The sequence below is a fragment of the Brachyhypopomus gauderio genome, unplaced genomic scaffold (assembly GCF_052324685.1).
Source record: "Brachyhypopomus gauderio isolate BG-103 unplaced genomic scaffold, BGAUD_0.2 sc72, whole genome shotgun sequence".
NCBI classification, from domain to species: domain Eukaryota; kingdom Metazoa; phylum Chordata; class Actinopteri; order Gymnotiformes; family Hypopomidae; genus Brachyhypopomus; species Brachyhypopomus gauderio.
In genome coordinates this window covers 69213-85785 of record NW_027506893.1, presented here as the reverse complement: position 1 = coordinate 85785, position 16573 = coordinate 69213, and the positions used below count along the sequence as shown (strand labels likewise).

At 42.5% G+C, this 16573-nt stretch overlaps 1 protein-coding gene across 2 annotated transcripts in view; it reads right to left on the bottom strand.

The window, feature by feature from the left end:
- The window catches only part of LOC143491208 (ribonuclease inhibitor-like), a 64482-nt gene that overhangs the window by 23940 nt on the left and 23969 nt on the right, over positions 1 to 16573 (bottom strand). The window contains exons 6-8 of one of the 2 annotated variants that reach the window (XM_076990024.1): positions 11972 to 12145; positions 11124 to 11300; positions 9282 to 9452 (exon numbers count right to left, since the gene is read on the bottom strand). In XM_076990024.1, the coding sequence (XP_076846139.1) occupies positions 9282 to 9452; positions 11124 to 11300; positions 11972 to 12145 (522 nt within the window). The remainder of the gene's footprint in view (positions 1 to 9281; positions 9453 to 11123; positions 11301 to 11971; positions 12146 to 16573) is intronic. The other variant, XM_076990025.1, reaches the window with a different exon arrangement.

The window sequence follows — 16573 nt, the reverse complement described above, 5'->3', positions numbered from 1 at the left end:
TGTGTAGAAACATCACCGGAATTGTGTGAAAACTTTCTGCACTTTTTTATTGACAAGATCACCACTGCAAGAGCACTTATCACTGCTCCTGTCTCTGACCCATCTGTCTCTGCTTCTTGTCTGGTTGTGTTTGATAGGTTTGAGCCTGTGACACTGTCAGAACTACAGCATGTGGTGGAACATTTAAATCCCTCAGGTTCTTCTCGTGATGCTGTGCCTCCTCACTTTTTTAAAAAGATTTTTACAAGCATAGGGCAGCAGGTCCTGGCCATTATAAACAGCAGTCTGTCCTCCGGTGTTGTACCTGTGAGTTTTAAACATGCAGAAGTGCAGCCCCTGCTCAAAAAACCTGGCTTTGATCAGACCGCTCTGTCTAACTATAGGCCCATTTCCAAGCTGCCTTTTATTTCTAAGATTTTAGAGAAAATTGTTTACACCCAAGTAAAAATTTTTATGGACGAGCATAAAATCCTTGAGGTTTTTCAGTCTGGTTTTAAAACCCTACATAGTACAGAAACTGCATTGATTAGGGTTTTTAATGATATTCTTTTATCAACTGACTCGGGTGAGCATGTGATTCTCATTTTACTCGATCTTACTGCAGCTTTTGATACGGTGGATCATAATATTTTAATCTCTCGGCTGCAGCACATAGTGGGCATTGGTGGCATTGCACTGGAGTGGCTAAAGTCATACTTGACAGACAGAACTCTGTGCGTAAGTTATGCTGGCTCTGAATCATCCTCAGCTCCCCTTTTATACGGTGTTCCTCAAGGCTCAATTTTAGGACCTCTCCTTTTCTCTTTTTATCTCCTCCCTCTGGGTTCCATTTTTAGAAAACATGGCGTCTCCTTTCATTGTTATGCCGATGACAGCCAGATTTACATGCCACTGAAGAGAAACGATGCATGTTCTTTTAAAACACTGCTTTTATGTTTTGAAGACGTTAAAGCCTGGATGGCGTTAAACTTTTTAAATTTTAACGAAAACAAGACTGAAGTAATGATGTTTGGTCCCAGTGGTCCCTGTGAAGTCCCCCCTGTTGACCTGGTCCCCTTGTCATCATATAAGAAGTCAACCATTTGTAATCTGGGTTTTAAAATGGACAGTGATTTTAAATTGGATAGGCAAATCGGTGCAGTAGTGAAGTCCAGCTTTTTCCAACTGAGGCAGCTGGCTAAGGTGAAGAATATCCTCCCATGTGAGCACTTTGAAACAGTAATCCATGCATTTATTACATCACGGCTGGATTACTGTAATGCACTTTATTTTGGAGTTAGCCAGTCCTCCCTCAAGCGACTCCAGTTGGTACAGAATGCTGCTGCCAGACTGCTGACTGGAGTGTGTAAGAGGGAGCACATAACTCCTGTTCTGGCCTCCCTCCACTGGCTGCCCGTGCATTTTAGAATTCATTTTAAGATTCTTTTATTTGTTTTTAAGGCATTAAATGGTCTTGCCCCACCTTACCTCTCTGAGCTTCTACATCCACACGCTCCCACTCGGTGCCTCAGGTCAGCTGATCAGTTGCTCCTGAAGGTGCCGAGGGCAAAGCGCAAGCTCAGAGGGGATCGAGCTTTCTCAACTGCTGCACCTAAACTGTGGAACGTCCTACCTATCCATGTTAGACAGGCCCCATCTCTCACTGTTTTTAAAACTCGTCTTAAAACACATTTTTATTCCTTGGCTTTTAACTCCACATGAGACTTGGGTATCTTATGAGGTGTTGTTTTATATAGTATGTATTAGAATATTTATAGTGGTCTGTGTTTTTATTGTATTTTGTTCTTCTTGTTTTTTTAACTAATTGCACACTCTGTAAAGCACTTTGGTTCGGTTGATGCTGTTTTGTAAAGTGCTATATAAATAAAGTTGAGTTGAGTTGAGTTGAGTTGAGTAATGTGAACAGGAGAGGTGTGAACACACAGTCATGTGTGAGTAATGTGAACAGGAGAGGTGTGAACACACAGTCATGTGTGAGTAATGTGAACAGGAGAGGTGTGAACACACGGTCATGTGTGAGTAATGTGAACAGGAGAGGTGTGAGCACACGGTCATGTGTGAGTAATGTGAACAGGAGAGGTGTGAACACACAGTCATGTGTGAGTAATGTGAACAGGAGAGGTGTGAACACACAGTCATGTGTGAGTAATGTGAACAAGAGGGGTGTGAACACACAGTCATGTGTGAGTAATGTGAACAGGAGAGGTGTGAACACACAGTCATGTGTGAGTAATGTAAACAGGAGAGGTGTGAACACACAGTCATGTGTGAGTAATGTGAACAGGAGAGGTGTGAACACACAGTCATGTGTGAGTAATGTGAACAGGAGAGGTGTGAACACACAGTCCTGGGGGAGACGCTGCTCAGTGTGATGCTGCTGGATGTTCTGTTCTCTGTTCTCACTGACTGTGGTGTGTGTGTAAGAAGGTACAGTACACAGCTGCAGAGTGGTGTGTGGAGGCCCAGAGTGACCAGCTTCTCTGTGAGCTGTTGTGTAATGACGGTATTGAAAGTGGAGCTGATGTAGATAAACATCCTGACATGTCTTTGTTCTCTAGATGTGTGAGAGTCACGTGTAGTTCACTGGATACAGCGTCCTCACCAGATCTATTTACATTATATGATTATTGAAGGGGATCAAAGTAGGAGGCAGGAGGGTCTAATATGCTGCATGACTGAACTCTCAAAACATTTCATGGTGATGGAGGTCAGAGCTACAGGACCAACCAAGAAGAATCTCTGTTGAATATAACAAATCTCACCTGAGTGTCTCCAGTTTACAGTGTGAACTCTTCAGTCCAACAGAGAGCTGCTCCACTCCTGAATTGTTCAGGTCGTTGTTACTAAGGTCCAGTTCCCTCAGGGGGGATTTTTCCAGTTGCAAAACTGATGCCAGATTTTCCCCAAGATTACAGAGAGCCAGACTGCAAGTAGATACAACAGATATTACTATACACTCTACAGCTAACACAACAAATATTATAATATAGACATTAGTTTTTATTAATGATCATGCAGGTAATTTTTATAACATTTAGATATTGTGTTTGGAGAACACAACTACATAATAAAAATGACTATACTCAAAATGACCACCAGGTGTCAGTGTTTGTCATTAACCCATATGGTTGCAGCAGTGTGTCTGTGGAGATAATAAACCCAGTTCTCAAGGAGGTGATACAGGATAAACCAGAGCATCTTTAAACCTCTGCTAATAACTTTGACTGATTTACTAATACTGTGATCACCTGTGGGTTGTGTAAATGTAAAATAATTTAAATTAATAGTATATTGTAAAAATGGTGATTGATGAATATTTCAGAGTAACGTTGAAGGTTCATTTTGAGTCCTACAAACCCTAAATAAACCAAGCAGGTGTAGCCCCTCTATAGGGGGTGTGGTGCGGTTTCCTGGAGTCATGGGTTTGGGTCTCCCCAGTTAAAATGGTGGCTCTCAATTTAGATTAACTCACCCACTATTACTTTCTTCTCACTAATATGATGATATAAACTCCTGATATGTGACACTCAGTGAGTGGAGACCAACACAAAGTTCTCTAAACACAAACCTACATTATAAACCACATTAACATTAATCATATGAATCAACTCACATATTATTTGTATGTCATAACACATTTTTAGCCCTTATTCCACACTAATGATCAGAATGATCACCTCACCTCCACCTCCTCTAATAATATAATCAAACGCTGCGGGTCTGGTGGAGTCCTATGTCCTTACACTCATTAATCTGAACCAGTTAAATATCTGACACAACTGAACTTGTTGTCTCTCCTCGTCCTGCCGTGGGTGGTGAACGCCGGTTCACTCAGTGAATCATCCCGCATCCCCGGTAGATTGTGCAGCTACCGAGCGGTGAACCAGCACTCGCGAGGCGGGATGTCGTTATCCCTCATGATATCAGGGCGCTATCGGTCAGCTCGTCGTCCCTTGACCAACGTCGTCAATAAAACTACTAACTAGTACCGTTAGTCATAATAATTAATAAACTTATATTGACTCTTACCCCATCACGCTATCTTAGAAGTATCCGCTATTAAAGAGGTTCAACATCCCCAGAACTAACGCGGCTGATTCCCTGACTGTGATGCTAATGCTAATATCTGAATCTCTGAGGTAAATAGAGACAGTAAACTCTTATACATCTGTGTCTTATATTCACAAGACTAGCTAACCTGGGGATACATAGACAAAAAACTGAGACAAATCTGACAAATACAATTAGCTAGCAAAATTAGACAGACTTTGTATAAAATACATATTTTCATGATCTCCTACAGTTCACCTCAGTAAGTCTAAACAGCTCTCTTAATGCTATTGGCCACTGAAGTTACATCATTACATCTCTGGTCATGGCCCCGCCCAACAAAATATTTGATTGGGTAAATTTACTGTCACTCAAATAATAAAATTGTCGATCAAAATGCCATCGCTAGTTTCAAGTCAAGTTAGTTTAAGTTTCCTTTTCATTGATTACGATACTGCCTTTGATGAATTTAAATTCTACAGTTTTAAAAGCTTATGGAGAGTTTAATAATTGCACCTTTTTGCATTTTATTTTATTTATAAAAATAAACAGACCACTTGATTATATCTCACCAAACAAGGTTATTCCTTGAAACAAGGTTATTATTTTATTTCTAGACAACATTGTTGTAATGGTGTTGTGCTCTCGGTTTTAGATGATCATAAAAATAAGGAAAATCACAAATTTTTCACTAATCTTCACTGTGTTACACTGGGAAATACTTGGAAATACTATGTAAATACTAGGAACATTGTGACGTTATGACTGCATGTTGCACTGTTATGGTGTTTCTGATCATTCTGGTGTCATACACTAGTGTCCCAACACACCCAAACAAACTCTGCTGCTACCAAACTACAGATATAGTGAAACTACAAACACTCCAGAACTGTAGTCTGATAATATATAATAGATAGACTCAGGGAAGGACGGGCATACATTACCAATGCCAATGGGTTAGTGGGCCACCGGTGGTTTAACTCAGCCCCTGGAGGAGCCATTGCCGCGCACTGCGGCCTGTAGTCACGCTGCTGTTTAATGGTGTTATTACCTCCCCCGCTCCAGTCAGACTAACCTGCTCAGCGCGGCCGCGGACTGAGCCTGTAAACACATGAACGAGTTGGACCACGGACGCGGACTGATCCTGTAAACACATGAACGAGTTGGACCGGGCCGCGGACTGGGCCAGCTGATGCGGGCTGACGGTATGCAGCGGAGATCAGAAAAAAAGCCAACTTGTCTCAGAAAATCCGGGCCGGACTACGAAAACATACAGCAGCTGTGTCACTTAATACAAGTAGTCAGGAACTGGAAAAGCCTTGTCCATACTAATGCCACATTAATTATATCTCCCTGTGTGTATCCCACGAGTGACAAGTCAAGAGAGAGACGCCAGTTGCACACTGACACTGCGGAGGGTCTAACTCATCATGTGATCCCTCCGCCACACGGTTCACACTACTGAAACGTGAAAAAATAAGTCCACATTGCCGTAAAGATGGAGCAGTCTAAGCCAGGGTCTAAACAAACCACAAAATGTAAAGGTGGCGCTGAAAAGCTGCAGAGGTTACTCACTGAGTGAACAATGTTGGTTTCATTCGTTTTCCAGTTGTTTTCCCCTGTATTTTGTCAGGGTCAAGTTGTTAAGTTATTTTGTTATGCCACTATGTGGCTTTGTAATCATATTATTGCTGGAAGTAATATTGTCCGTATGACAATAAAAGCTGTCATATACACTACGTGCCATGTACAGATTCATATACAGTATACACACACACACACACACACACACACACACACATATATATATGATATAGTGGGCCAGTCTGTCAGGAACTCCCGGGCCACTTTTTCTCCCCAGTCCGCCCCTGGATAGACTGCACATGTAACGGTGTTAAAAAATTGTTAAATAAATCCTGCATAAATGGTTTGAGACTTTTATTTTGTAATTGGACTATACGATTTTGCATTGTGGTTTTTCTGCAGCGGGAAGAGAATTCCATTGCTGCAGGTAGGTGGGATAATCGTGGGTCTGAGAAAAGTTATTAAAAGCCATATTTGCACTATTTTGTAAGTCTTAGATCTAACATCAATTTATCATAATATGTAAGATCATCTATAAATTGCATTTGTGTGATGTTTTACTTAGTAATGTCACTGTTATCGTTTTGTATTTTTTTGTTGGCCTTAATGTATTCGTATTGGAAAGTGCAATTTATAATAAGCAGTGTTGCGAATAACGCCGTTAAAAATAACGGCATTAGGTAACGGCGTCATTTTGTCAGTAACGGGATAATATAAATAATTACTTTTCCTGTCGTTACAACGCCGTTGACGTTACTGGTCATTAAAAGCGGTGCGTTACTATATATTGATATACTAACAGTAATGCGAGCGGACTGCTGCCCAGGCTAGTGAGGAGTAACAGATCTCGATAGATAGATAGATAGATTGCATAGGTCACAGTTCTCGGTGTAACACCTGTTTAACTTAACAAGCTATTTGCTAAGGCAGCATTATGGTAGCCAATCAGAGCCAGTGTTTTTACATGCGTGGCAGTGACACACGACCAGAGTTGCCAGGTTCGCGGTTTTCACGCCAAATTGGGCCTGTTGGAAAATCGGGTAAAAATTCTGGAGTGGCGGGGTGCGTTTTTTTGGGCTACTTTTTAGTTGGGCTACCGCGGGAGTTACAAGTCAACACTAAGAACCAGGAGAACATAACGACATAAGGGAGGACAGTGTAAAACGGAGAGAGAGAAAACGCAAGCAAGCAACAAACACAGACACACAATGTGAAGAGAAAACAGCAAGCAAGAAATGATTAAAAGTTATTCGCCAGGTTGTCTCAGGTTGAGAGAATTTAATTTCATTTGATAGATGTAAATGCACTTTATATAGTGTAACTGTTTACTTTTGCTTTTTTTTTTTAACAAAGATTTGGGATTTTAAAGAATTTTATCCTGCACTGGTCTGTTGATGTGCAATAAATATCAAAAGGTAAACACCTTTCTGATCTACTCATTTCAACTGACTTTGAAAACAGCTTTTTCAAAAAATCCTTATTCATTGGCATATAACTTTTTTAAAACTGTAATGCAAATAGTTACTTTCCCTGGTAATGAGTTACTTTTATTTATAGAGTAATTCAGTTACTAACTCAATTACTTTTTTGAACAAGTAGTGAGTAACTATAACTAATTACTTTTTTAAAGTAATTTTCCCAACACTGATAATGAGGCATTTGTTTTGTTTATTTAAATCCACTCTAAATGTCATTTCATCAACCCATGTGCAGATAATTGATTATATTTGTGTTTTAAGTTGTCTGCATTTCGAATGTTTTATGTGCACCTCGTGGTTCCGCTAGCATGTGCGATCCAGAGCGTGACTAGCCTGTCCACCTGCAGTACCGGTGGTGGCCACAGAGTGTACTTTTCGTTCGTATATGTATATAAATTTAAAAAATGGATGAAGCAGTGTTTTGTGCGAGAAGCAGCGGGAAGAGAATTCCAATGCTGTAGGCGGACTCCACATTTAATTCCACTCTAAATATAATTTTATCAACCCATGTTCAGGGATTAAATGGCTTCACCCAATTGAGCATCCTCATCATTTGCAACAGTACAACGCAGACTGGTAACACACACAGGTGTAGTAATTGAACACAGATTTATACCTTCAGTTTACAGAGTTGACTCTGTCCTAGTACAACTCACCCAGGTCATTTGTGCAAGTGTGGTGTAGTACAGTGTTTTGTGACATATAAAGGTATATACGTATCCACTTCTGCCAGATGGGGGTGAGGGTCATTTTCTGTTTTGGGGTGTTTTCTCTTAGTTTTGTCTAGTCAGACAGCAGGACATCACACTGTGTTGGGTTTGCTCATCATTGAGGCTCTGCACCCCATGGAGAGAGAGATGCCACATTTGTTGATTTCTATTACTTATTAAAGTAGTGGTGGCAGGAATGCTCTCTCTCTCTATCTCTCTCTCTCTCTTCCTCTCTCTTTCTCAAACACACACACACACACACACACACACACACACTCTCTCTCCAACTAAAGTTGGCTGCTGCCTGGTAGATTCACTAAAATATCACCATCTGAAGATGAATGTCTCCTACACTTACATTTTGGTTAGCTAGGGAGATTGAGTGCAGCCATCAGTCAAGATCACTAAAATTATTAATGCCTGTAAATATGTAAAGAAGAAGACATCCTGACCTTTATAAAATTACCCCTACAGTGCCTTCACAGATTAACATGTCCATTCAAGAATTAATTCACAGAAAACTCACCTGAGTATCTCCAGTTTACAGTGTGAACTCTTCAGTCCAGCAGAGAGCTGCTCCACTCCTGAATCCTGCAGGTTGTTGTTATTAAGGTCCAGATGTTTCAGGGAGTTTTCTGTTTGTAGAGCAGGTGTGAGAGATTTGCAAGACTCCACAGTGAGATGACAGCCAGCCAGTCTGCAAAGGAGGAGTAAATAAAATAGTTCAGTTCAGTTAAAACTGAATATTTGAAATCACACAGAAAGAGTGAAAAGTGTAGCACTGGTGGTAGAGAAGACACATGAGTCATTTTATGCTCCAGTAACATCTATTTATTTGAAACAGTTCAATCTTTAACATGGCACACACACAGTAAACAGGCAGACTGAACTGGGCTCTATTACACCACCGCACATGAGTGGGAGGAGATGAGCAAAACTCACCATCAACATGGTAACTAATGCTACAAAGAATAACTAAAAGGGACAGACTAAATAAAACATCAAATGTACAGCACAAAAGGGGAATGTACACATTAAACATGTAATTACGTACATCACAAACTACGGGGAGGCACAAGGCACTCTGGGTAATCTACCTGGGCACTCCCTGCCCTCCTCATTGGACAGTGGTGGACGCCCAATACTGATATTGGTGTAATAGTGGTGGCAGTAAATTTCTCATCATAAAAGTATCTGTTGTGTGTCTCAGTTTAATGTATAGAGTTTCTTACACATGCAGTAGCAAATTTACTATTTATTTATGTTGTTATATATTTGTTTGAAAACACCTGGTGGCATTTGAGAAGTTAAAACTGACTCCATAGTAACAGCAGAATAAAGGTTGTCTTAGGAACACAACAGAATATTGATCATATTGGTCTCAGCAACACAGTCTACAGTTTGTTCACTGTTTATGGTGTATGACTAGAAAAAATAAATTTATTCACAGAGATCTCACCTGAGTGTCTCCAGTTTACAGTGTGAACTCTTCAGTCCAGCAGAGAGCTGCTTCACTCCTGAATCCTGCAGGTTGTTGTTATTAAGGTCCAGATGTTTCAGGGAGTTTTCTGTTTGTATATTTGATGTGAGATATTCACAAGACTTCACAGTGAGATCACACCCAGCTAATCTGTAAAGGAGTAAATACAGTACAGAGTACAGTTCAGTCAGGGGATGTGGAATCACAAGAATAGTGTGATGATGTAGATGAGGAAATATTAAGATGTTTTATGCTATTGGTATAGATAGTATGATACAATTCTCACTCAAACACAAGAGAGGTCCATTTTCTGGTAAGAAAAGTTTAATGAGGGCAAAAGAGTAATCCATAAGAACGAGGTCAAAACCAGGCAGGCAGATATAAACCAAGCAGAGGTACAACAGGACGTGGTAAAAGGGATGTGAATGTGTTCATGAACAACACTGATACTGGAACATGACAAACCACAACAGTGGCAATACTTCACAATGAATGCTGGGTGAAGTAGATCTAAATAAGACATCAACTAATACAATGAGGAGCAAGTGAGGTAGTATCCATGGTGATCTCAGTACTCTGAGGAGGAGGACCTCTAGTGGCGATAGAGAGAGTAACTGACAATATTACATTATCCACATAACCCAGCTTTTTTCAAAGTGTGGGGCGCGCCCCACTAGTGGGGTGCATGGGTATTGCAGGTGGGGCGCAAGCAATTGGAAGAAATGAACCTTTCTAAAGCCTGGTTTATACTTTCGCGAGTGACCATAGCGCGTGACTCCACCCACCTCGCGCGACCCTGCGCGAACGGTGGAAGCGTTTATATTTTCCACGTGCCGTGTTCTCCGAAACAATATGTGGTGGTATAAAGAAACGAAGGAACATTTACCTGATGAATTTTAATGTTGCTTTGTGTTCCAGGTTTGAAAGTGCTGAAATTTAGGCTAAAGTACTTGAAAATGCTTGAAATTGTAACTACTTCGTTTCACAACAAATATCTGTCTGACTGAACAGTTATCTTGTATTACGATAACAAATACAAGCCTCTTGTAATTCCAGGACGAAACATGAGAGAACGTGAAGACGTTAAGATTGGGCGTTTTGAAAATAAACAACCATTAAATAATGTGATTAATAATGTGAAAAAAGTGAATTATTTCGAATCATTTCGAGTATATGTATAAATATTCAACTTATTTAAGTTTAACGTGCTGGGAAATATTGAAATGGACCTTGAAAGTGACGTACAAGTGCTTATAAAGGTGTGTGAATCCTGCAAACATGACTTTGTTCATTGCGCTGAGGCGTGGCGCATGCAAAGTTACAAAATTCGAGAGGTGCACGACCTCGCGAATCGACAGCGCGCGAGGCCCTCGCGCACGGACGGAGCCACAGCGATTACGTCATTTTCGTTCGCGACGCCTCAAGTATAAACCAGGCTTAAGCCTGTCGTTTTAATGCCTGTTCGGTTTTCATAAGCCCCGGATGTTTAAAACGTTCGCCGCCGCCCCCCTGTCAACCCCCCCCCCCCCCCCCCCCCCCCCCCCCCCGTTCGTGGGGCGTGGAATTTCCCCTTCTTCTGAGGTGGGGAATGATAGAAAAAGTTTGAGAACCACTGACATAAACAAACAGTGATGTAACAGTGATATATGATGGTTCTGTAACCAGATAAATTCCACCATCTTTCTCCTTAGGATGTCATATTTCTGCAGTACTAGGTGTTGATAATGATGCAATAAAGATTAAGTATTAAATTCTTCAAGAGATGATAGTGCTTTCACACCTTAACATTTCCATTCAAGAATTAATTCACAGAAATCTCACCTGAGTGTCTCCAGTTTACAGTGTGAACTCTTCAGTCCAGCAGAGAGCTGCTCCACTCCTGAATCCTGCAGATAGTTGTTGTTATTAAGGTCCAGATGTTTCAGGGAAGAATTTTCTGTTTGTAGAGCTGATGTGAGATATCTACAAGACTCCACAGAGAGATAACAGCCAGTCAACCTGAAAAGGAGAAAATTCAAAGCAGAATGTATTTCAGTCAGAGGATATAGAATCACAGAAAATGAAGCAGATACAATTTTAGTTAAAATATGACTGGAAACATTTAAAGAAGAAGATGTACTAGCTCTTGTAAAACTGTCCTAATTCGATTTGCAGTTTAAATGTCACGTTGGCTGCACTAGACACCTCCATCAGGCTGGACTGTGTGTGTGTGTGTGTGTGTGTGTGTGTGTGTGTGTGTGTGTGTGTGTGTGTGTGTGTGTGTGTGTGTGTGTTTGTGCTCATCAGTGTTATCTATGTGTGTGTGTGTGTGTTGTGTTTGTGTTCATCAGTGTTATCTATGTGTGTTTGTGTTTGTGTGTGTTTGTGTGCCTTCCTCAGTATTATATTTCACCTGTTTCTTTTCTCATCAATGGTATGTGTTGCACATGTGTGTTTTAAGTGCAACATTGGTGTATTTAAGTGTGTGTGTGTGTGTGTGTGTGTGTGTGTGTGTGTGTGTGTGTGTGTGTGTGTGTGTCTGTGACCCAGTTCTGCTAGTGTTTTGTGTGTTGTGTTCCCTGTGTAAAATAAATCTTCTAAACTCAAAGTTTGTGCCTCAGCATCCTACCTCATCCCTCTCTGTGTTATATTAACATTTATATTCAAGAACGAACTCACAATAATCTCACCTGAGTGTCTCCAGGTTACAGTGTGAACTCTTCAGTCCAGCAGAGAGCTGCTCCACTCCTGAATCCTGCAGGTTGCTATAACTGAAGTCCAGCTCTTTCAGGGAGGATTTTTCTGTTTGTAGAGGTGATGCAAGTGATTTGCAAAACTCCTCAGTGAGGTTACAGCCAGTTAATCTGCAAAGGAGTAAATACAAAACTCTTAAGTCAAAGCAGACCTGGGAATTCTGTGTTTTTGACTGTCTGCATGACAAATCATAAATCAGACATGAATTACTGTACTGTTAGGAACAACACTCAGTCTCTCTCTTAGGGAGATTGGCTACACCTGCTGCTCATTGCCACATCCTTATTCCTGCTATTTATACGCCTGCCTCTCTCTCCTGGGTTGTGAAGTATTGCCGTGTACTGAGCGTTCTCTCTCCGTGATTGTCTCCCTGTGTTCTGACCTTTGCTCCTAGACCACGTAGCCTGCCTAGCCCTCCTGAACCTCCTGGACTCTGTTCTCTCGGTATGACCCTGGACCGGCCCTATATTCTGTGCAACACTGCTGTGTATCGTGTCTCTAGCTGTGTGTTGCATTGTTCACGGCGAGGAAGAAGAAGAAAGACCTATACGTGGTCTTCCTAGATCTTGCCAATGCCTTTGGTTCCGTGCCTCACGAGATGTTGTGGGCAGCGTTCAAGGCTGGTTAAAGCTTACTTCCAGGACCTGCAGTTTTGTGTAACAGCGCAGGATAGCACAACTGCCTGGCAGCACCTCAAGGTTGGCATTATGACGGCTGTACCATTTCCCCACTGGCGTTTACTATGGCAATGGAACTCATCATCTGAGCATCGTGATGGGTAGTCTGAGGGGAACGATTGAAGAACGGGCAGCGTCTTCCTCCAATCAGGGCTTACATGAATGACATGACAACAATAACAACAACAGCTGCATGCACCAAACGCCTACTGGATAAACTCCAGAGAAGGGGCACGGATGGCGATCAAACCCAGCAAACCCCGCAGCATCTCTATAGTCAAAGGTCAGCTTGCTAATAAGAAGTTCCATATCAACAACGAGCCAATACCAACAGATCAGGACAATCCTATCAAAAGTCTTGGCCGCTGGTACAGTGCAGACCTTAAAGATCTCTCGTTCGATACACACATTAATAATATAACTAGGGTAGCGTTCTTTCACTTACGCAACATTGCTAAAATTAGAAACATATTAAATACTAGTGATGTGGAAAAACTAATCCATGCATTCATATCCTCTCGTCTAGATTATTGCAATAGTCTTCTAGCTGGATGTTCTGGTAAATCGATAAACAAACTCCAGCTGGTTCAGAACGCAGCAGCACGAGTTTTAACAAAAACTAAAAAGTTTGATCACATTAGTCCCGTACTATTGTCATTACACTGGCTGCCAGTTAGATTCCGTATTGATTATAAAATACTTTTTATTAACATATAAAACACTGCATGGCATAGCTCCAGACTATCTTAGTGAACTTATTGATCATTACAATCCAGCACGTTCACTTCGCTCGCAGGACGCAGGGTTATTAACTGTTCCTAGGATCAAAAAGATCACAGCAGGTGGAAGAGCCTTTTCTTTTAAAGCTCCACAATTGTGGAATAATCTTCCTGTCTCTATTCGGGACTCAGACACAGTCTCAATGTTTAAATCTCGACTAAAGACTTATCTGTTTACTTTGGCCTTTGATTAATCTGTTACATATTTACCACATCACATATCTTTCTTCTCTGAGGTTCACCTGGGGAGTAACACTGCAGTCGGAGCCTACAATACCAGTATCATCACTCCGACATGGAATGAAAACCTGGCGTTCATCATAAGACATTTACATTGACAATATCAACACCCAGAATTTTCATTATAGTTACCTTATACTTAGTCTGATTGTGTGATTTGTTTGTAACTTGTGTATTAGTCTGTATAATTTGTTTTTGTGTAATTTGTGTGTTAATGGGCCGCCCAATGGAGGATGGGTTCCCTTTTGAGTCTTGGTCCTCCCAAGGTTTCTTCCTAATCCCCACCATCTAGGGAGTTTTTCCTCGCCACTGTCGCCTTTGGCTTGCTCATTAGGGATTTGGACCCATAGTATTGTAAATCCTGTAAAGCTGCTTTGTGACAACATGTGTTGTGAAAAGCGCTATACAAATATATTTGATTTGATTTGATTTGAAAGACTCGGAGCAGGTGGAGCAACTCAAGCAGGATACCATCAGGGGTCTCAGGCAAATCAATAGCCCTGCTCTCCCTGGAAAGATGAAACTGTGGTGCTTTCAGTTTGGACTGCTGCCCCGCCTCATGTGGCCAATCTCCATCTACCAGGTCACTTTATCCCATGTCAACTAGCTGGAGAGGCTGGTGAATGTGCAGGTGAGGAAGTGGCTTGGACTGCCCAAATGCTTTAGTAGCATAGGCCTGTATGGTAATGGAGCCCTCTCCCTCCCAGTCCCAAACCTTGTGGAGGAATATAAGTGTGCCAAAGGCTGGAAATGATCCTCACTGAATCCCGGGATCCACTTGTCAGAGGTGCAGCTCCAACACTTGCAACAGGGAGGAAATGGAAAACATCAGTAGCAGTTGTAGTGGCAAAGGCCGCCCTCAGGCACCGAGATATAGTAGGACATGTCCAGCATGGCAGGAGTGGTCTTGGCATGCAAGCAACAACACCCACATTGCAAATGGCCAATCCAAGCGAACAACGTCACATGGTAGTGGAGGAGGTTCGCCATCAGGAGGAAGCAGCTAGGTGTGTCAAAGCAGTTTCCCAAGCACAGCAAGGCCAATGGATGAAGTGGGAGGGGGTTGAGAGGAGGAGAATAACATGGGAGGAGCTGTGGAGCATGGAGGCCAACAGGTTTAGTTTCATCATCAGGACCACATATGATGTCCTGCCCTCTCCAACCAACTTACACCTCTGGTATGGAGAGGAACCAGCCTGTCCCCTGTGTGCAGTCTCCGCAAGCCTCAAGCACATCTTGGTGGGTTGTAGACCAGGCTGATTCAAGGAAGGTACACTTGGTGCCACAACCAGGTGCTGAAATGCTTATCTGCCAAACTTGAGGAAAAAAGGGTAACCACCAATGCCATGCCTCCAAATTCCCGATCTGTTGTCCCATGGAAGACACCCTTTGTCCAGGAAGGGGAGAAAAGGGGGACCGAGTCAGCTCCTCTAGGGGTAGGCCCACTGACCATAGCCCATGGCAAATGCGGGTGGACCTCAGTCAGAGGCTCAACTTTTCACCCAAAATCGCAGTGACAAACTTGCGCCTAAACCTGGTCCTATGGTCCAATTCCTGCCAGTGTGCCTTCATCGTGGAGCTTACTGTCCCATGGGAGGATGCGATCGGTGAGGCATACGAGAGGAAGAGACTGCGGTATGCCGATCTAGCAGCTGAAGCAGAGGGGCGGGGCTGGAATGTGAAGGTGTGTCCTGTGGAGGTGGGCTGCAGAGGATTTGTGTCCAGAAGTACAACAGGACTGCTGAAGGAAGTTGGCATCAGAGGACAGGCCCAACAGAGGGCAATAAATGAACTGTCCATGGCAGCTGACCAAAGCAGCCACTGGTTGTGGCTCAAGCGCAGGGACACGATGTGGACTGCTAGATGACCGGGTTGTGCCGCCAGGCGACACACACCCAGGTTTGATCAGCCTGTGGTGGGCCAACCCAGGCAGAGGGTGTCTTGTGAGGAAATGGCCGAAACACCCGAGGATGCCAGGACACACAACTGATGATGTGTCACATGGGTGGCACCACATGGTCATCAATGTCAATCCCACTCCACCATCAACCAATCATGAACATGGAGGGACTTAAACATCCAGTCCTATTACAAGTCAGGTGATGTGTGTTAGACATCAGTAGCCACATCCCCGGGGGGCAGGGGCGGACTGGGGAGAAAAAGTGGCCCGGGAGTTCCTGACAGACTGGCCCACTTTATAATATTATATATGTATATGTGTGTGTATACTGTATATGAATCTATACATGGCACGTAGTGTATATGACGGCGTTTATTGTCATATGGACAATATTAATTCCAGCAATAATATGATTACAAAGCCACATAGTGGCTTTTAAATAGTCCACCATAAGACCACCAAACAAGTTGTTAAATAGTCCACCATAAGACAACCAAACAAGTTGTTTTACGCAAAGTGCATCCTAAAGAACAACCTACAACTCTAACGTGGGTATTTCTTCCTCTTACCTATTTGTGGTGGTTAGTTTTAATCTAAGAATTTCAATAGCTTTAAAAAACAGTGCACAGTGCTCTGCCTTGAAAACCGCCACTTGCGTCCGTGTTAGTCTGACTGGAGCGGGGGAGGTATTAACACCGTTAAACAGCAGCGTGACTACGGGCCGGGGCCGCAGTGCGCGGCAGTGGCTCCTCCACGGGCTGAGTTAAACCACCGGCCCACTAACCCATCGGCCCACCGGGGAAATCCCCGGTAGCAATGTATGCCAGTCCGCCCCTGCCGGGGGGTTATGTGATTATATTATGCCTTATTTAAGCCCTGTTCTGTTTATGATTATGTTGATTCATTTAAGCCTGTTCTGTTTATTATGGGATTATGTTCAGT